General features: G+C 46.4%; 2 protein-coding genes across 5 annotated transcripts in view; one reads left to right on the top strand and one right to left on the bottom strand.

Moving 5' to 3' along the window:
- AK9 (adenylate kinase 9) overlaps positions 1–9,775 on the bottom strand; it is a 244,988-nt gene extending 235,213 nt beyond the window's left edge. The window contains exons 1-2 of the mRNA XM_075064564.1: positions 9,534–9,775; positions 6,967–7,095 (exon numbers count right to left, since the gene is read on the bottom strand). Of these exons, the coding sequence (XP_074920665.1) occupies positions 6,967–7,083 (117 nt within the window). The 5' untranslated portion in view covers positions 7,084–7,095; positions 9,534–9,775. The remainder of the gene's footprint in view (positions 1–6,966; positions 7,096–9,533) is intronic.
- A 309-nt stretch (positions 9,776–10,084) lies between these two features.
- FIG4 (FIG4 phosphoinositide 5-phosphatase) overlaps positions 10,085–21,369 on the top strand; it is a 151,370-nt gene continuing 140,085 nt past the window's right edge. For 3 of the 4 annotated variants that reach the window (XR_012655524.1, XM_075063880.1, XM_032774673.2), the window contains exon 1: positions 10,088–10,469. Coding sequence is in view for 3 of the 4 variants with exons in the window: in XM_075063880.1 (XP_074919981.1) it covers positions 10,401–10,469 (69 nt within the window). In the remaining variant the exon portion in view is untranslated. Of the gene's footprint in view, positions 10,470–21,369 lie in introns of all 4 variants that reach the window. The other variant, XM_032774671.2, reaches the window with a different exon arrangement.

The raw sequence follows: 21,369 nt of genomic DNA on the forward strand, positions 1-21,369 counted from the left end.
CTAGTGCGCGTGCTATTGTTTCTGCCAAAGGGCAATACCAGGAGAAAAAAAATGTGCGAAAGCGCCCAACTGGTCATGCTGATGTTTTTCACGGAGCCAAGGAATGAAACTGACGGAACATTTACCGCAGAACCCTCCCGCGACAACCATCAATAACATTAACATCAGGCGGGCCAGGGGAATCATGGAGGAACGAACGGGGGCTGAGGATCGTCCGCTATTCACCACAGTCCTTCAGACAGTCTCTCGTAAAAACTATTTGCATGTCCTTGGCTTAGCGCCCAGGTGTCTGTAGGCTGGCGTTACCAACATGTGTCTTTAATGGTCACGGAACAGGCTAATTCAGTGTTCCGTCCCTACCACCAGCGACGAGAAATGAAGTTAAATAAAGCAATCCTTGAGTACTTACAATGTCAGGTCACCCTCTTGACTGAATTGGTAACGATAGAGGCGAATCTGCAAGCACGAAGAGGCATTAGAGCATTTGCACAGTGCAGTATCATCAACCAATGAAGTGAATCTGAGGTTTGTTGATTAATGCTACTTGAAAATCCGGAGATCGCCATCGCTCTGGGAGTTTGATGACACAGCCTTACCTGGGTGTAGAGGTGGTACATATGACACTGGTATATTTCCTGAAGCAGCAGAAAACTCGTGTACCCGACAGGAAGTGAGGTAGCTCAGATATGGCTGCAATTTTGTACAAAAAGACAAGCGTCACCTTCAGTAAGATCAGGACAAGGAAGCTATAAATAGACACGTACTTTGATGTAATTTTTTGAAGAGGAAAATGGGTGAATTAACTCACTTTGTGGACAGATAAAAGTCAACCATGCCCTATAGGTACGGTTAAGTAAGAAATAGTACCCGAGATCCGCAGACAGAATAAGGATAGAAGAGCAGTGTCAGATAAATCAGTGTTAGCACAGGGGTCTAGGCTTGCTCCCGTGTCAAGTATTCACAGAGGCGATGCGCGCTTGGTTACTGAAAGTACGCAAAAGCATTGCTCCCATGCCCGTACCTGGGGCTACGACAATCCACATGGACATACCCCCACCTATCCTACGGCGCAACCAGCAGCCCCGAATGTTGGCATGAATATTATGAAAGAAGTGCAGTGAATAATCGACAGAGTAGTTTAACTGAATCAAAATAAGCGGGGGGGGGGGAGGCCACCGATGGGGCTAGGGACAGGCCATCGTCGGCGGCAGGCTGTGGCAGGAAGGCGTCTTTCCGTTGCTTGTCGGTCCGGAGGCCAAGACAGAAGGAGACTGATGAGATCGGCCGCATTCGATGTCCACGCCATAATGAAGCTCAGACTACGCATGACCCCAACCTGGTTAACCAACTGGGAAGGTGGCCCGAAATTCTTGACAACTGGATTGAACAAGGGTATTGGCAAGATTCCCCCTGACCAAGAAGCTAAAGAAAGACAGCGTCTCCACCCACGGACGGGCTATTCCGTACACAGTCCTCTCTTGTTGGCATATCATGGGAGCCCACAGCTACAATTCCAACGATGAGAACACTCATGAGATAATGCGGCACCTATATACTAATAAGCAGCCCGCATAACCAGAATGCGTCATCATACTCAGAGACTGGGGAACCCCACTGGAGAAAGTTGAGTGCCAGGTACTACGCACGCTAAAGGCGGGCTGGCCTCACCGCTAAAATGCGTCCCGCTATAAATGCGTATATGTACCCATACTCAGCAAGAGGCCTAATACTGATATATTGTAAGAAGGGTATAGTGAAGCCCCACCTAATAAGCTAGAGGGCGAATTCAAACTGGCCCCGCCAAACTAGAAGCAGGTCTGTGCTCCTGAGGTGTGTAGGCTAACTACCCACTGTCAGAAGAACGTTTGGATTGCCCCACTTCGCCAGTAAGGGAGCATCCACGATCTTCTAACGGAAACTGGTGAAGGCCCCGAGGTCCAGACATGTGAACCGTGGACCGACGGAGGAGAAGGAGTCTATCCGTAGACCTTCGGACGGCCTCTCTAAATGACCTCCATCCTAGCTCTCCAGCGACTTTACCCGAGGAATTTCTTTGCAAACAGATGTTCCGAGGTGGGGTGGGCGGCGGTCTTGTCGCAAAATGATTGTGAGAAAGAAGAACACCATCCTCTACTAAGCAAAAGCGGCTCCCAAGAGAACAGAAGTATCCAGTAGTCGACGAGAATGCCTTGCTGTCAAGATGGGCCATGGAGATCGCTGCGTTATTCCATCTTAGCCGGCGATTCATCTTGTGACGCCATGCAACCCTCCAGTGATCAGAGAAATAAAGGAACAAGTAATGCAGGGTCACCAGGTGGTTCTTGTCCCTCCAACCATTCCAGTTCGAAGGCACCGGGCTGGATGCCACCACGTGCAATGCTGAGGTCCTGTCACGAGCACATGCTGGCGTCCAGTTGCCCACCCTATGGTGTTAGAAGAGGCGGGATAGTCGATGGGGCAAAGGCCAGAATGGCTACAGTAAAGTACTGAGAAACAGGTATGTTAGCCAGGCAACAAATCCCTAGTAACCCTGGTAACCAAATGGCAGTTGTCCAGGTAATCAACGGCACCTGGAGCCCAACCTTAGATTTGTCTAATAGGCAGTAGAGACTAGCTACTTATAACGAGAACCCCTGTCAGCCAACTCAAAAGGGCAGGCAATCAGGGCACCTGGCTAAAAGAAGCTCCCACTCAGTCAGCGCGCAAAAGAGGGGAGCCAGGAGGAGAAGAGTGTGTGTGAGGAGCTCGAGACAAAGACAGGCATAGGACGAGAGTGGAAGACGTAATAACCTGCTGGAGATCGAGGAGGAAAGCATTGGGGGGGTTTTTTTTTCCCCAAAACAACTCCCAGAGAGCGGGGGGGAAGGGAAAAAGGCCCCTGTGGTGAGGATAAAGAAGGTTTTGGAGGAGGCAATGGGAAGTAGCCCAGGGAGTTGTAGCTGTCCTGCACGTTGTTACAGGAGCACTATAGACCAGCTGCGATCCACAGGTGCCCTGGCTGGAACCGCGGTAGTAAAGGGAACCCCAGGCCGCCCCCCAAACCCGTCCCAACTCCTGATCAGATACAGGAGGATCTGACTCGACTGACTGTGGGTTCCACAAGAAGGGAAGATCACTGAGGTGAACAAATCCGCCAATAAGCGCAGGACCCACCAAGGTGGAGGAGGAACTTTGTCACAGCTATGAATCCCTGAAAGGGGATAAAGGGTAGAGGGAGAAGGTTGGAAAAGAAAAGATCTTGAAATAATATATAGAATCCATCTGTCTGATGTTACAGACTGTCATTGGTGGTAAGAGTGGGACAGGTGATCCCTGAATGGAACAATACAGGTATCAGAGTGGTTTGTAGCTCCTCTGTTATCATGTCAAAGCTGAGACCTTGACTGAAGCCCAGAAAAAGATAAAGCCATAGATTTCCCTTTGCTGCAAAGTTTGAAGGATCTCTTCCACTGCTGTTGATGCTGACCCTAATTCTGGGGCTGATAATAATTCCTCCTTTGGTAGAAGTAAGATGCAGATGAAGATGTAAATACTGTTTCTGATTTCAATAGTGGAACTGATGACAACCTTTTGGTTGGCTGAAAAACACCAGAACATCTAGCCATAGATTTCACATTTTTCATTTTCTCTAAAACCTATCAGTTTTTACCCTAAATAGACAGTATCCTTCAAATGAGAGATCTTCAATTCTCATCCTCATCTCATGAGGAAGACCCATTGATCTCAACCAGGCTTGATGTCTCAAAGAAACAGCTGATAAATTGACAGCTGAACTCAGTTTATGCTTGGCCATACTTGACTCTTTCATTAAAAGAGCATTCAATAATCTCCCATGTTCCTCAGGGAAATAATTTGATAATGTGCCACTGACATACCTAGAGTAGCAGAGGAAAAGTTTTTTCTCCTAAACATATCCAAAAAGGAGTGGAATGAGTGCTCTTAGGTCTATGAAACGCATCTTCCACCACTAATGAATTTGAGAAGTATGTGTGAAACATCTGAAAGACCCATACAGGGAAAGTAGTACAATTTATCAGCTTTTTTTTAAAAACATAGGATGAGATGATGAAGGTGTTGCACAAATCAACTTGGGTGGTTGCAATAACCCATTTAATAGACGTGTAACCACTTATCTGATAGCTGCTCCTAGAATGTCAAATACAAGGATACCTCAATGGGAACCAACAGAATGTCCAGTGCCTTTGTCATCCTATCAACTAACTCATGGAACAACACCACATTTTCTGATGGCTATGAAGCTGAAGTCAACCCTACACTTTCCTCTAGAGAGGTTATCTTCCCAGAGTCAGGATCCAGCTCTTCAGGTTGCTCCACTAATTCCTCTTCTTCTGATAAAATATCCCTTTAAAATTGTAGGGGGACCTATCAGAACCCTGCTATATTACTGGATCCAAGTCTTTCTGTTTCAAGGCTTGAATACCTTTCTAGTGCCATGCAGAAGGTTTCCTCACATAGAAAGGAAAGTCCTGATAATGAGCAGATGCAGGCTAGTGAGACCACCTAAACCATGGTGGAGCTGGCCAATCTGGCCAAAAATCCATACTTGGTTCCAACTGAAGCTTTGCCTACCCTAGAAAGGGTTTGATGGTATAGGTCTACTGGCAAACACCCACTAGTGGAGGCACAGCTTATATCAACGAAAGAGTTATTTTTTCTGGTACAACTTGTTCCTGAATGAAATAGGCATATAACTGTCTATACTAGAGCTTTTTACCAATCTAATAATGTTGTACGTAATCACACCCTAGCAGATACTGTACTATTATACTGATACACCTAGCCTGAGCCTGATCATGCTGAAAATGTGTTTATTTGGCTTAGCTTTTGTTTCCTTCCATGGAATATTATTCTTAGCTTTAAACGAAGTGCCTTGTAGTATAGTGAAGGTGCTCTATCAGTAAGTTATATAAATGAAAAATATATACGGTTTACTTAGTGTTTCTATAAAAGCTTAATGTTTGAATTTCCTGCCTTTTGCATATTTACATTCTGAACTTCAACGTTGCATTAATTTATGAAGCCAGCGCCAGGTAGTAAGAATAAAAATTTACTGAGGACAGCATTTCATGTTGAGAATGTCCATTCTTCCTGTGCTTCAATGCCCAAGGATAAAAGAAAGCATTTTCTTTGAATGACATCTAACGCTGGGTTAACTTTGGAAATATAAAATTGCTTCCATATTTGTATAAAGATAGAATTTTTGAGAAACCTTTATTGGTTAAAACAGGGCAGGCCATTCTTTTTTAACTTCTAGTGGGCCAAAGGAAAACACCACAAGTACTTGCAACTTTCTCATTAACTTATCTTAGGCCAGGTCTACACTGCGACTTTAAATCGGTTTAATGGCCGATATACCGATTTAACGCTGTATCCGTTCACACGATGTCGTCATTAATATCGAGTTAACCGCCTCCTTAAATCGATTTCGGAACTCCTCCCAAACGAGAGGAGTAGCGCTAAATTCGATAGTGATAACTCGGATTACGGTTCGTGTGGACGGAAATTGACGTTATTGGCCTCCGGGCGGCATCCCAGAGTGCTGCACTGACCGCTCTGGACAGCAATCTGAACTCGGATGCAGTGGGCAGGTAAACAGGAAAAGCCCCACAAACTTTTGAATTACATTGAATTAAAACATTTCCGGCTGTTCAGCCGTGGAGACTGATCAGCAAACGGTGCGATGCAGTCTCAAAAATCCAAAAAAGAGCTCCAGATGGACCTAGGAATACTCAGCTGATCGCCTGTATGGGAGACAATGTTTGTAATCACTCGTTACCAGAAATACAATGCCAAAAGCGTTTGAATAAAAACTGCAGGAACACACGCGCTGCGTGACAAGCGTAAACGGGAGCCAGAGACTCATGGATGCTCATTGAAGGAGGAGGGGGTAACTGAGGACTCCGCATTCCCACGTCAACACAGCTCTGAAAATTATTTGCATTTACTGCAGACTTCCAGTTGCCTGCATTATTAGGCCGCTCCTGAAATCGATGGTAGCCTTGGACCATGGACATAAGCAATCGATTTTTTGATCGCACTGTGGACGCGCAAAACCGATTTTATAACATCGGTTTTGTAACATCGGTTTAAACTACTTCGAAATAATCGTGCAGTGTAGACGTACCCTTAGTCCAATAGGCCACATCTCTTTTACGGAAAAAGAGAAGCCCTTAAATTACAACAATAACACAATACAGATCTCTCAGTCCAGTTCTTCCCGATTAAAGGGCAGTCTTATTTAAACAAAGAAGATCTAAATAGTATTCAATATTATCATATGTTTCTGTAACTCGGTTTATTCAATTGAATTTTTGTCTATTACTTATATTTGTTTTAATTTGTAATTCATAACATTTTAAATATTAAAATAGGATAAACATAAAAACAAAACATACTGGCTGCCATTTTGAAAGCAAAAGAAAATCTTGGAGAAATCTGTGACCTTTACTCACAGTACTAACACCTCTAATTGTAACCGACAAGTCAGTTAGGCCCTAAAAAACAAATCCTACCAAAACAGGCTGAGCAACTGTCATCATCATATTAAGATAACAGAACACTCATGCTATATACTGGGGGGGGGGGGGAACTATTCCCTTAGATTTATCTTATTAAAGCAGTTTTCCTGATTACCTGTGTCCATTTAATGAGTCGGCAGGTGACACTGCAAAGAGTGTCCTCACTTCCTACTGGTTTTAATGAAAGTGAAAGGCATTCAGCACTATGCAGGGTTTAGGCTCCTCATCCTTCATTCCTAAAATTCTTATTGACCTCAACAGTTGTTTTGGAATGAAAAAAAAATGCAACATTAGGCCTTAGAGTGGCTTTGACTGTATTACTAAGCTAACTTTTAAAAAGAAAATGTAAAACCTTTACCAAACCTATTTGAGGGAAAATAATTTCTATGAGATGTTCAAATTAAAACACAGAAATTGGATGTCTTACTGGCTTTCCAAGGATAATTAAGCATGTAGGTTTAGACAACAGAAAGGATTTTTCAGCTTCATCTTCATCAAATATATCTACAAAGGGATAATCTTGTTTTTTCTCTGGTGAAGCCATAAATAAAATAGTCTAAATTAGGAAAAAAAATAAACTGTTATTTATATAACACCAGACATAATTGTTTACATGTGAGTAAGCAGACAGAAAACATAGTGAATAACAATTGATTATGTTAGTAAACAATGAATATTGTCAGAGGCAAATATAACTATTGAGCATACACAATGCAAGGAATGGAAAATAACTTCAGAAAAATAAGAGATTATCAGAACCTTCATTAAGCCCATACAGGGGTGCCATTTAAAGCGGGGCACCTATCCTCCAAGTCTTGTACCACATTTGGGTGAAGTTTGCAGCAGGAGGGAAAATGCTGCCCCTCCTTCCCCCTGCTTCGCTGCTGTTTGGGTCTGGGAGCCTGCCTCCTGATCTGCTGCACAGAGGCAGGCAGGGAATGATGTTGGTGTATCCTTCTCCTTCCCAAGTACCAGGGCTGGCAGAGTGTGTCCCTCGCCCCACCCCCGGTGAGCTGCCCTCACTGTGCCAACTAGGGTCTGAACACATGCTGGCCCCCTACCAGCAGCACCCTCTCTGATGCAGCCCCTTCCAGCATCTTGAGCTACACTCCTCCCAGCCACCCCCTTCCTGCACTCAAAGCTACTCCCCTCTCTGCACCCTGAGATTTCAAACTTTTTGAGCTGAGCCTACCCCTCTGAGTATCACTTTTTCCTGTGCCCCTCCCCCATTACCTGCAAAAAACCTAGAGTTTTTAGATGCCTAAGTAGCCGCTGGTGTCAGGGTTAAAGTTGCCCCTCCCCAAATCTGAAATAGCACCCCTTTACCTCTTTTCAGATTTTGATAGACTTCCTCCTTTTCAATCCCTGACTCTTAACATAGCTGCAGTTGTTTCTCTGTGATCCTCAAACAAGATCCAACTGCCCCCCTTTCTTATCCCCGTTTTCCCTTATGTTATGGTCTTCAGTATCCTTACAGCTTCACTCTCTGCCTCTGCAATTGGGCCATGATCCTGCAAAGACTTAGGCTTAAGCTACATGCTTAACTTTACACACAGTAAATAGCCCATCAATGTCAATGGGACTATTGATAGTGCACAAGGTTAAACAAGTTTCAGAATGGTGGTAGCCATATTAGTCTGTATCAGCAAAAACACCGACGAGTCTTTGTGGTACCTTAGTCTCTAAGGCCACGTCTATACGACGCGCCGTATCGGCGCGTTACAATCGATTGCTCGGGGATCGATATATCGCGTCTCATCTAGACGCAATATATCGATCCCTGAGCGTGCTTACATCGATTCCGGAACTCCACCAAAACCAACGGAGTTCCGGAATCGACATGGCGAGCCGCGCACATCGATCCTGCGCGGTGAAGACGGGTGAGTACATCGATTTTAGATAATCGATTTCAGCTACGCTATTCTCGTAGCTGAAATTGCGTATCTAAAATCGATTTTCGCGCTTCGTGTAGACCTGGCCTAAGGTTGAACAAATCTCTGCTCCTCCCCTATAATCCTCCTATAGGTCCTAGCTCATTCCAATCCTGCAACAGGCCTCATATCCTCCTTTGAAGAGTCTTATGATGAGGTGCACTCACCAAAGTGCCTCCAGCAAACTTCACTCTAGCTTTCCCCTCTAAGTGGAAGATTACATGGGAGGGTCAGACACTGCAACCCCCACAGGGAGAAAGCAGACAAGAAGCTGGTTGGGCAGCAGAAAGCAATGCCCTGCCTAGGTTGCTACAACAAGATACCACAAGGCATCAACCCAGATTGGTGTTTTCTCTTCTGGCAAGGAAAGTGCAGTTTGTCTGGTTCTTTGTTGTTAATGTAGCACATTCAAGATCCTCAGGAAATAAAGGGTCTGGGAGAAAATGGTCTGGGTTTTTTTGCCTGTACGTGAACTCAATCGTCCTATTGCAGGGCGGGTGCTGGGAGAGGGGGGAAGGGGTTGTCACAAAATCTAATGAGACTGTCAGTGACTTGTCCTAGCTCCTTCAAAACAGGCTGACGGTCACTTCGGGTGGCCGGAGAAATCCTGTACAGTAACAACCTGCTCCTTATTTGATTGAGTTAATTTAATCAATACTGAAGCCATCGCTCACTGAAGGTTTAACACATTACTTCGATGGCGTTTCTGAACCTCTCCTCTCCCGCGGATACAGTTGTAAAACATTTTGGCCTTGGAGTCTGGGAATCGCGAACCAACCTCCCGGCGGAGAGCCAGGCGCGGGGCGGGTGTCACGCGGCCGGCTTAGGGCCGTTGGCAGCGGACGCGGTCCCCCCACGGGGACAGGGCGGCGGGGTCTGCACGGGGCATCGCTCAGGGCAGCTCTGGCTCTGCCGGTGACTGGGGGGAGGGGAGGGGAACCCTCTGGGGCATCCCCGTGAGGCCTGTGCCCAGCGCCACCTCCCCGCGCAACCGGGAAGAAGGGGCTGCCGAGAGGGGAAGGGAGGTTGGGTCGGGGATGCCGGCCGGGGCAATATCACTTACAGTGCGCGGGGCAGGCACGGAACGGCCCCTCCGCCTCCCTAGCGCCGGGATCCCTGCTCACTGCCCGGCACTAATTTGTGTAGCCTCGTAACCCTTGGCAACCTGGGGGCCCCGCCCCCGCTGCTCTCCGCTTCGAAACTGAGCGCGCCCGGTGCCCAATCAGCGTGCAAGCCGCGCTACCCGCGCGCGTGCACGGGGCAGATTTTTAAAGCGGGCGGCGGCGGTGCGCGCCTAACCGCTATTAAGAGAATTACAGGCACGGGGTCTTTCCGTAGCGGTGAACGTGATGCTGTGGAGGTCGGAGCGGTCCCTAGTGCGGGGAGGAAAAACCCCTAACGTGGGGGAACGGGATCCTGCCCCTACGTAGCCAGTGACACGCTCTCCCCCAGCAGCAGACCCGTGTCTGCGCCTCAATAGTCACCGCTTCCCTCTGACAGGCTGGAGCCACTGGCACCCACACCTGAAATGTCCGCCAAGGCTGCGGTCTCATTCCGTCACGTGACGGGGTCACAGGGGCGTGCTAGCCCGACGCTATCTAATGCGCTCCCCGGCCGCGCCTGCGCTCTGTCAGCCCCGCTTCCTAGAGTGGGGAAGTGACTAGGAGCGCCCTCTCCCCGCAGGGTCTGCCCGGGTGCGCCGCCCCCTTAGCTTCCAACCTGCCTCTGGTCTCACGCGGCCCTTCCCCGGCAGCTGTTGCCCCAGAGGCGAGGACACTGCCTCTCTCGCTGGTGCTGGAGCCCCCCGAGCGGCTCGATAGCCTCGTCTGGGGGTCGCGGCTCGCTACGGGAATTCGATCGTTCCCTGCCTGTTAAACGTCTGTCCCCTTCCCCCGTTGCCGTGGAGCGGGCCCGGGGCCCGGAGCCCGCCATGCCCGCCGCGGCGGCAGCGCCGATTATCCGCTGCGTGCAGAAGTTGGTGCTGTACGAGACCAGAGCTGTAAGTAACCGCGGCGGCTCCGCCCCTGCCTGCCGCGTCCCGCGGGGGCGGGCGTCTGGTCTGCGGAACAACAACTGAGCCGAGGCCGGAGCGGCTTCTGCAGGGCTCTTGAGTAACGTGGAGTCTGTTGTTCACCTTCCTCTGCGGCCGTGGGTTACAGGCTCACTAACAGTGGGATGTTGTCATGGGTCAGGCATGTCCCCCCAGTCCAGCCCAACCTTCTGTCCAAGGTCCTGCCCCAGACGCCCCTCTTCGGCCGAGCTACTATGGGCCTGCTGAGCCCCAGGCCTCTGGCTGGAGATGAGCCTCCTCCCGCGTCAGGGAGCAGGGGAGTGTGGGTGAGGCTAGAGCCTGGGTTTGGGGAGTAGCCCCCACCCTCTGGCCTACCCACCTGCACATGTGTCCCCCTCCTGAGAGCATTTATTAGTATTATTTCTGTTGGTTGCTGTATCATTGTAGCACTAGGAGCTCCCAGGGTTGCCAACTGTCTAATCACATAAACCAAAACATCCTGGCCCTGCCTCCTGCTCCACCTCTTCTCCGAGGCCCCACCCTGTTCACTTCACCCCCTGTCCTCCCTGGCTTGCTCTCCCCCACTCTCATTCACTTTAATGGGGTAGGGACAGGGAGTTGGGGTGTAGGAGGGGGTGTGGGCTCTGGGAGGGTATTTGGATGCAGGAGGGGGCTACGGCAGAGGATTGGGGCGCAGGAAGGGATGTGGGGTGCAGGCTGTGAGAGGGAGTTGAGGTGTGGGAGGGAGCTCAGGATGGGGTGCTGGCTGCAGGAGGGGGCTCAGTGCTGGGGTAGGGGTATGAAGGGGTGTTGGCTGCGGGAGGCAGTGAGGTGTGCAGACTCCAGCCAGGTGGTATTTATCTCAGGCAGCTTCTGGTCAGTGGCATAGTGGGGCTAAGGCAGGTTCCATGTCTGTCCTTTTGCCGCTCCCAGAAGCGGTTGGCATGTCACTGCAGTAGGGGGAGTCAGGGAACTTTGCCTGCTGCCCTTGCCTGCAGGCGTTGCCCCTACAGCTCCTGGCCAATGGGAGCTGCAGAGTCAGTGCCGGGGTGGGGGCAGCGGCAAAGACCCCCTTGCCCTTCCCCAATTCTGGGAGACTCCTGGTGAAACTGGGAGGGTTGGCAACCCTAGGAGCCCCAGTGGTGGACCAGGACCCAGTTGTGCTAGGCCAGGGGTCGGCAACCTACAGCACGCATGTCAAACACTGCACACAAGCTGATTTTGAGTGACACGCTGCTGTGGTCCCGGCCCCCAGCCCTACTTAGCCCCCACCTACCCACCCACTGCTCTCCCCTGCAGGGGCAGGAGGCAGAAGCTTGGTCCTGCGGCATCCAAGCTTCCCTCCTCCTCTGCCATGGTGCTTTCCTGCACCTCCCCCTTTCTTTCCTTGCACCGATCAGCTGATGGCCCTAGTGAGGGGGAGGGGGAAGAGCAGAAGCATGCATGCAGCTCATAGAGGTGGTAGAGAAGAGGTAGGGACGGGGCCTTGGGGAAGGAGATGGAACAGGGCTTATCCCTTCCAGCCCCCTGCCATGAACCGATCAGGACAGGGGGCTGGTAGCACCTCTACGAGCCAAGCACCCCAGCTATCTGCCTTGACCCCATCCCCACACACCCAGCCCTCTGGGTTGACCCTTGAAACCCCTCCACACACCCAGCCTTCTGCCCTGCACCTCGCACTGCCCTCTGCCCTGACCATTGAATCCCCCCACACCCACCCTTCTGTCCTGCACCCCCCAGCCCTCTGATCTGACCCTGGAACCTCCCCACACACCCAGCCTTCTGCTCTGAACCCCCCCCCCCACACCCAACCCTCTGCTCTGACCCCTGAACCTCCCTCCCCCCAGGTCTGGAGTCCCGGCTGCAGGCTCCGCTCAGCCCGCTGCCGGCCTAGGTGAACAGAACCCCATGCTGCCAGCGGACTGAGCAGGCCTGCAGCATAAGATCAGCATTTTAATTTAATTTTAAATGAAGCTTCTTAAACATTTTGAAAACCTTGTTTACTTTACATACGACAATAGTTTAGTTATATAATATAAACTTATAGAAAGAGACCTTCTAAAAACATTAAAGTATGTTACCGGCACGCGAAACCTTAAATTAGAGTGAATAAACGAAGACTCGGCACACCACTTCTGAAAGGTTGCTGACCCCTGTGCTGGGCACTGCATAAACACAGGACAAGAAGATAATCTCTGCCCCAGAGTGTACAGTCTAGGTATAAAACAAGTGCTAAGAGGTGGATAGGGACAGATAATGGGTAGGGGAGTACTAGGAAAAGATGAGACACTATTGGTTAGCATAATAGGCAGTGTTCTTGGCATGTCAGCAGGCATCATGACAAAAGAGAGATTTGAGATGAGTTTTGAAGGAGGATAACTTTAAAACACTACAGTATTCCACAACAGTAAGGGCAAACATTAAGTGAGGTGCTTCTGTTACTTGCTCTATTATTTTATCATGAGATTAGGTACTTGCAAAACAACAAATTTGACTATAGCAACCTAGAGGATATCGTTGTTAATAAACTAATGCTTTAATTATATTTCTATTTTGAATCTGAAGGTGTTGCTATTGTGCATGTCAGTTCATCAAAACCTCATGTGCAGTGTTGGTCCCAGAATATTAGAGCAACAAGGTGGGTGAGGTAATATCTTTTTTTGGGTCAGGTTCTGTTGATGTAAGAGACAAGCATTTGAGCTATACAGAGCTCTTCATGAGGTCTCCATGTAGCTTGATATCTTGTCTCTTTCTCCAACAGAAGTTGGTCCAATAAAAATATTACCTCACCCACCTTGTCTCATTGAAACCTTTTTGGAAGGAAATATCCTTTATCTGCCTTCAAAGGCTAGTATTGCAGAGACTCCTTTCTCTCAGATAACGTTCATTAGTTTCTGCAGAAGAAGGGCATAATCCTAAAACCATTCTGATATTTAAAATCCAGAAAATAAATTCTGGAGTAATATGTTAGTAGTTGGTTTGGGGTGTATTTTAAACTGAATTATTAAAGGGACAGCATCAACTTGAAATCTAGTAAGTTTGAAACTACTTCCAGTTTGTATTAGGTTCTAAACCTGCTGAGGAGTCACAACTGCCAATTTCGGAGATTTTACAACTATATATTCCTTTCTTTAAAAAGGTTTTCTATTCCCCCTTTGTTCTGTGAAAGGTGCACATAAACAAATTGGCTGACTCTACCAGGGAAACTATGAAAATCTCTACGCTACCAACTGCACAAAGTAAATAAAACAATTAGTTTCTCACATTTTTCTAGCACAGGGCTTGTCCTTATTGCAGTGATAGCACAAGGTATAACTTGAATGTTGCCTCAACCTGACTTGTGTTCCCACACAAATTGCTAGCTTGAGTAAAGTGGTGCTTTGAACTTAAGCATGTTGGCTTATCTTTGGGTGTGGATTGAGGCTCAAATGCTGCTGCTCATTGAGCTAGTAATGCAGTGGTGATTCAGCTATTCTGTGCTATTGAGGGCTTGTCTACACATACAGTACTGCAACAGTGCTGCTGTAGCGCTTAGTGAAGACACCACCTACACCAACAGAGAGCTTCTCCCCTTGACATAGGTTCTCCACTTCCACAAGAGGTGTTAACTGTGTTGATGGGAGAAGCCCAGGAGCTCGGTCAATATAACTATGTCACTTGGGTGTGGATTTTCCACAGCCCTGAGCGACATAAATTATACAGTAGAACTCACAGTTATGAACCCCTCAGGAATAGAGGTTTTCGTAAGTCTGAAATGTTGGTAATTCTGAACAAAACTTTATGGCTGGTCTTTCAAAAGTTGACAACTTAACATTGACTTAATACAGCTTTGAAACATTACTATGCAGAATAAAAGTACTGCTTTCCCCCTTTTTTTAGTAGTTTACATTTGACATAGTACTCTACTATATTTGCTTTTTTCTTGTTTCTGTGGCTGCCTGATTCTGTACTTCCAGTTCCAAATGAGGTGTGTAGTTGACTGATCAGTTCATAACTCTGAGGTTCTACTGTACTGACATACATCTGTATGGTGGACCAAGCCTAATATAATCACTGTGTAGCTCCAAGTATTGTTGTGCAATGTGCCTGCTCTCCCTTGAGCTAGCTCAGGTGGAGTAATTTGAGCGAATTGTTGCAATGAAGACAAGACCAAAGTCGTCATCGGGGCTTCTTATAATAACAGATACAGAATTTTCACACAGATTTCAGCAGTGCTTTGTGTGGTCATAGGATTTCACCCATTTAGAATAAATGTGCAGGGTCCAGGCCTTAGCAGATGAGAACTGGTTCTGCCATTGATAGAGAACCTGGGTTCTATTCCCAGCTCAGCCAGAAATGGTCTTGTCCAACCTTTCAGATCCTCAGTTAACTCAAAGGGGGAAGGGTTGTTGAAATGCACAATTGACACCAGTCAGTGGAAGAAGTGAGGTTACCGCCATAATCCTCAGGGCTGGCTCTAGGCACCACCCCAGCAAGCAGCTGCTTGGGGCAGCCAACGGAGAGGGGTGGCACGTCCGGCTCTTCGGCAGCAGTTCTGCAGTGGGTCCCTCACTCCATCTCGGAGTGAAGGACCAGCTGCCAAATTTCCACTGAAGTGGCGGCGATAGAGCTGATCACAATCGTGGTGGAGTGGGTTTTTTGCTGCTTGGGGAAGCAAAAACCCTGGAGCTGGCCCTGACAATCCTAACACTGTTTGCTTGCTGCCAGACCAAAAGGTATTTTGGTGGGATTCATGATCTCTCATATAACACTGCTGAAAAATGGCAATGTTTTTGGGACTTCTATTAAACTGATGATAAAAGCTGTAAATTATGCAAGAAAAGGGATAAAAGATTTTGATGATAAAGGGTTGTGTAGCTCATCTGAGTGAGGGACATAATGTTAACAGTTTTGAAGTTCATGTTAAAGATGTGCTAAAGGATTACTAAATTTTGTGCGGTACTATGCACAAATTCAGAAAGGTATGATTTTTATTTTTACCATTTTATTTTTTTTCAAGAACATTTTCCAAGATCCAAGAGTCCATCTTTTATTGTTTTTTAAAGCAAGCCTTTGTTTCAGCTGCAGGGAGGTTTTCAGCCACTATTAGTACTTCTCTAAGGTTTTCTCTGATATATTTTTATTTTCCATTTTTTACTTTTAAACTTTGCAAGATATTCATACTTTATTGTATAGATATGACTGAAAATGATATTATAGGTAACTAGAAATTTTTGAATCAGAAATATTTGTAGAGTTGAAGAGCTTGCACTGTTTTCAGATGCTTTTTAAAACCTTATATTTGTACCATTTTTTATCCATATTTGGTTTCAGTTCTCTCTTGCTTTTAGTCTCAAATTTTATTTTGCACACATTTCAAACCAAAGAAACATGATAAATTAGTTACCTGAAACATGCATTACTCAGAGTAGTTAAAATTAAAATTAAAAATCACAGTTGTAAAGAAGTCACCTAATGTTGTCTGCTGTCTCCCCCCCCCCACGACAAAATATCACTTGTGATTTGTGTTGATTTCTGTCTTGTGTTCATTTTATTATGCCTCTGTGGTTTGACTTGTTTGCTTACTAATTTCTTTGTTGACATAGAGGCTTTGTGTTCTTTGTTAGCTCATTTTCTGCTTCCTCAGTCTGCTAATTTGTATGAAAAAAAAATCTATCATTTTACTTTAGTTTGTTTCCCTATCATCTTCATGATAGTGTGAAAATGTGACATGGCTTTTTTCTTAATTATACTTTAGAATGTATCTAGATAAACAAGGGGGAAACAGGCAGTGTTCTTTGTGGTCAAATAAATAATTAGACTGAGATTATGGGAGTCCCAGAGAACATATTAAGGTAATTGTAAAACAAGGAAGTGGTAAATGGATAACCAATGAGTACATTGTGTACATAGTGCATAACTAAAGGAGTCTGTGGAATCTTAACAGAAAGAGAGGCTGTTTGAGAGCACTGGCTTTTTAATTCAGCTCCTAGCTTTAAAATAAGCAATGAAAAATGGCTTCCATATCCAAATGCATAGCTATATATTGTTAGGACAAAAGTCTTGTGGGTTTCTACTGACTCTCACCTTATTGATGCTTGTAGTTTTGGATGCTCAGTATTGTATATATTAAGGCTTAGTCTACACTACCAACTTCTGTCGGTATAACTGTGTTGCTCAAGGGTCCCACACCCCTGATATAGAGAATATTATGTTGACAGGAAGGCAGCTTCTGTTGACATAGCTACCACCTCTTGGGGCAATGGAATACCTATCCTGACAGGAGAAGCTCTCCCATTGACGTAGGTAGTGTCTTCACTAAATGCCAAAGTGGTGTAGCTGCAGCACTGTAAGCATAAACAAACCCTTAGTTTTGACAGGTTTCAGAGTAGCAGCCATGTTAGTCTGTATCTGCAAAAAGAACAGGAATACTTGTGGCACCTTAGATCAGTGGTCCCCAACCTTTTCGTCTGGGGGGTGCCAGATGAAGGACTGTGGTGGCGGTGAAGCATCTGCTGAAATGCCACCAAATTTCTGTGGCATTTTGGCGGCGACGCCTCTCGCTGACGTCACTTGTCGGTGGCAAGTGGTGTCATCGAGAGGCGTCACTGCCGAATTTCTGCGGCATTGCGGCAGCAATGCCTCTCGATGATGCCACTTGCCGCTGGCAAGTGACGTCATCGAGAGGCGTCGTTGCCAAAATGCTGCAGAAATTCGGCAGATGCTGCACCACCGGCCAGGGCGCGGGCGCATTTAGATGCGCCCACAGGCGCCATGTTGGGGTCCCTGCTTTAGAGACTAACATTTATTTGAGCATAAGCTTTCATGGGCTACAGCATGCATTCGATGAAGTGGGCTGTAGCCCACGAAAGCTTGTGCTCAAATAAATTCGTTAGTCTCTAACATGCCACAAGTACTCCCTGTTCCTTAGTTTTGAGTGAGATCCATACAACATACACCTCTACGCCGATATAACGGTATCCTCGGGAGCCAAAAAATCTTACCGCATTATAGGTGAAACCTTGTTATATCGAACTTGCTTTGATTCTCTGGAGTGCATATCCCGCCCCTCTGGAGCACTGCTTGACCGCATTATATTCAAATTCATGTTATATCAGGTCGCGTTATATAGGGGTAGAGGTGTATCCACTAAAATTCAGCTGCAAAAAACTTTTGTAGCATTACATTGGGAAGTAAAATTGTAAGATCACGCTCTCTCTCGATATATATCTATATATAAATACCTTCTCTCATTTGTGTTTTAAAATGTGTTAAAAGTGATGAGCATTATTAAAAATAAACAAATTCCATAAGATAAGTAAAAGTTATAAGTTGAATTTTTAAAAGGGGCAGTATTTCAATAATAAATGTCTCTATTCATCAGGAACTTAATTGAGTGCCTGTTTCAGGGGGCTCCTTGGACCCTGTGGCTTATTAACTCCAGTGCCTAAAACTAGGAAAAGTGTCTCAGCTTCCTTTTTCTCATTCCCTGAATTTTTTTCTAGAACAAAATAAATAGACATCTAACATTTACAGGAAGCTGAGTCTAACAAGCGGGTTTCAACCTTTCCTGAGACAATACCAGAAAAGTTCTGTGGTTGTCTATTATATTTTTTTCTTTAAGAATAAAGGAAAAAGCATGAGTCAATCCATTTCAAAATATGGAATAAAGAACCTTTTACAAGAAAAGTGAGAGACTGTCTGGGTTATAGCAGTGGCTGTGGAAGATCAAATTAAATTTGAGGAGTGCAGTGTGATAATCAGAGAGGAAGTTGTTGTATTTACCGAGAGAGAACTAGTAAATATACCAAGATTTTAAGGCATAGAGAGAAGTGGCTAGATTTTTGAGATTAGGAGGACTGATGGAGTTTAGGGACTGACAGGATGTGATGTGACAAGGTGAAGAAGATAGAGTTGAAATATGACACTAAAGCTGCACACTTGCATTAGTGGGGATTGTGGAATTGTCAACAATGATACAAAATGGACTGGGAGAGAATGGTTTGGGTGAGAACTAGCAAACCCTAGGGGACAATGACTGAAAGCAGGATAGAGGAGGAGCCAGTAAATAAGAGAATGAAGGAGCATCTTCTAGCTCCCCTTGCTCCTCTAGGGGAGCTATTCAAGGCCAGAGCCACAAAAGCCTACAGAGGAGAGCAAATGTATGAAAAGGGGGAGTGATTGTGCTGAAGACAGTGGACAGAATTTAGGTCTTTAGATTTAGGAGGGAACAGGTGATTAGTGAGTAGCTTCAGTAGAATGCGAAGGGCAACTGCAGATTGCAGACAATCAATTAGAAAGAGAATGGAACACAGTAAAACTGAGGAATAAACAGCATGCTCAAGGAACTTAGTGTTCAAGGGCAGGGGACAGATGGGACAGAAATCGGAAACGTATGGAGTGCTTAAAGGTTTGTTTGTTAGGATAGGAATATAGTAGAATGATTAAAGTAATTTGTAAAAGGAGTGTGGATCTGAGGGAGAGGGTAGAGGACACTGGAATACACAGGGACAAGATGGGTGAGGTAGTGTCTCCTGTTGGACCAACTTCTATTGGTGAGAGAGACAAGCGTTCGAGCTTACACAGAGCTCTTCTACACAGGGTCAGTTAAGCAATGGTGAGTAAAGCTATATTTAGAAAAAGCCAGTGTTGCCTTTAAATACAGTGATAGGAAAAAAAATAATCCAGGACAAATGTTAAAACATGCTTTTTTAACTGAACTTTGGGTTGATGAATGTTAGGATATGTGAATTGGAGTTTGTCCTAGGAAGACTGAGAGCTTGCTTAGAAATATTCAGGCTGGTACATGTATTGAGCTAGCTGTTAAACAGATACAAAATAGAGGAAAAATCCAAGGGATAGTAATATGCTGAAAAACGACACTAAATTGTTTGTGCTAACTTCTTATTATGCAAAAGTGAACACTAGAGGGCAGTAAATCAAAAGGATCTAGAATAAATCAGAGAATCCTTTTTTTTTTCCCCCCTCCCCCCACTCTACAGCAAAGATGGATTGAACTAGAGATATCTATAACTGCCTGTGTGTTTCCCTCAATGGAACCTACTTGAGAACTCCAGTTTGAACCACTGGCAATTAGCATGTTTTTTCCCATAATTCCTGGAATAGTGTGGCATTGGGCAGATCACGTGAACTGTTTGTGTCATCTGCAAAAAGGGATGATAATATTTACCTACCTTGCAGGATATTTTGAATCTAAATTAATGCTGTTCTGTCCGGGTTCAACCATCATAACCATAATATTTGAGGGTGGAATTTACAGAGGTACTTAGGTGCCTAAATCCCAGTCATCTGTGATCCATGAAACTCATGTGTAACCCAGTAGTTGCTTAAACTCACTCAGCGTCTAAGTTTTCTGCATCAAAGTGCCTTAATTTCTGCCTGTAGACATGTACACTGCTGCCTCACTCCAGGCATTCAGAAGTCTATCTGCTGCCTAAGCCCCAGGGAAATCCACTTTCAGCATACTGGTTAAAGCACTTCTCTGAGATGTTGGTGACAAAAGATTCAGTTTCCTCCTCTGCCTGAGGGGGAGAAAGGCGAGTTCCCTACCAACTGGGCTATGGGATACTCTTAGGTGGGGCTCCCTCAGTCTGTCTGGTTGAGGCTGTTCCGCTGTGGATAAATAATGAGTCACTGGGCCAGATATAGTGAGAATGATCCTGTAGCCCAGTCGTTATGGCTCACCTGGGACTGTGAGATCCAAGTCCAGTCTGCCTGCTCCAATGACTCCTTAATTATTTATCCACAGTGGAACAGCTTCAACAGGAGAGACTGTAGGGAGCCCCACATCACACACACTCATAGCCCAGTGGTTAGAGCACTCTCCTGAAAGGTGGGTTACCCCTGTTCAAGTCCTTTCTCCCACTCAGGTAGAGAGGGGAATTGAACCTGAGTCTATAGGCGCCAGCTTCGTGGGTGCTCCGGGGTTTAGGACTTTCTGGGAGGGAGAGGGAGTAGCGGGGACATGGCGTGCTCAGGGAAGGAGGCGGGGCAGGGACTTGGGGAAGGGAGTGGAATGGGGGTGGGTCTGGGGTGGGAAAAGGCGGGGTGGGGTGGGCACTTTGGGGAAGGGGTGGAATGAGGCAAGAACGGTGCAGGGGTGAAAAGAGGCAGGGCAGAGGCGGCGGGGGGTGGAGTGTCAAGCACCAACCAGGCAGAGGGGAAGTCAATGCCTATGCCTGAGTCTCTTACATATCAGGTGAGAGCTCTAATCATTGGGCTGAAATCTATAAAGTGGGCTCCTTTGCTGCCTCTCCCTCCCACACTGTATCATATTGTGTGGAGTGAGGCAGATGTCTAACTCCCTCTCACAAAAACCAACTTAAATGCCTAAGCCACTTGATTCCAGGAGAGGAGTGCCTGGCTGTAGATTGCTAGCAGAAATAGGTGCCTCCCTTTGGCCCGGATTTAGGCACTGATCACTGTATGAGGGGCAGAGTGGCGCACCCTCCACACCCACCCCCAGCATCTCCAATAGGCTAGCTTAGGTGGCTCTCCACCTAGCATGGTAGCGTGGCTTTTGTGGATCTCATTCTGAGATGTCTTTCTCTCCCCATTCTTTGTATAGGGGAGTCTAGGCACCTAACTCAGGCTTTGTGGACCATAGAGTGTTTCTGTGATTTTCTAGGTGCCTAAAAGTTAGGCGTTGCATTACTCAGAATCACAGTGCCTAAGTCCCTTTTTAGATTAGGGCCTTTCAGAAGTGTGTTAAGCAACGTGACTAGCATATGGCACATCTAGTTCTTTCTCTTCTCAGGTTGAGATTGTGAGGTTTTTTAAATTTTAAATAAATACTGTAGTTTTGCTATGTGTTCATATTGGCAAAAGCAGGGTTGAAATGCACCTTGAACTTGGAGCTGAAGATGGTGAGGGGTGTGGTGGCCCTTAT

The sequence above is a fragment of the Chelonoidis abingdonii genome, chromosome 3, assembly GCF_003597395.2.
Source record: "Chelonoidis abingdonii isolate Lonesome George chromosome 3, CheloAbing_2.0, whole genome shotgun sequence".
Classification (NCBI taxonomy): domain Eukaryota; kingdom Metazoa; phylum Chordata; order Testudines; family Testudinidae; genus Chelonoidis; species Chelonoidis abingdonii.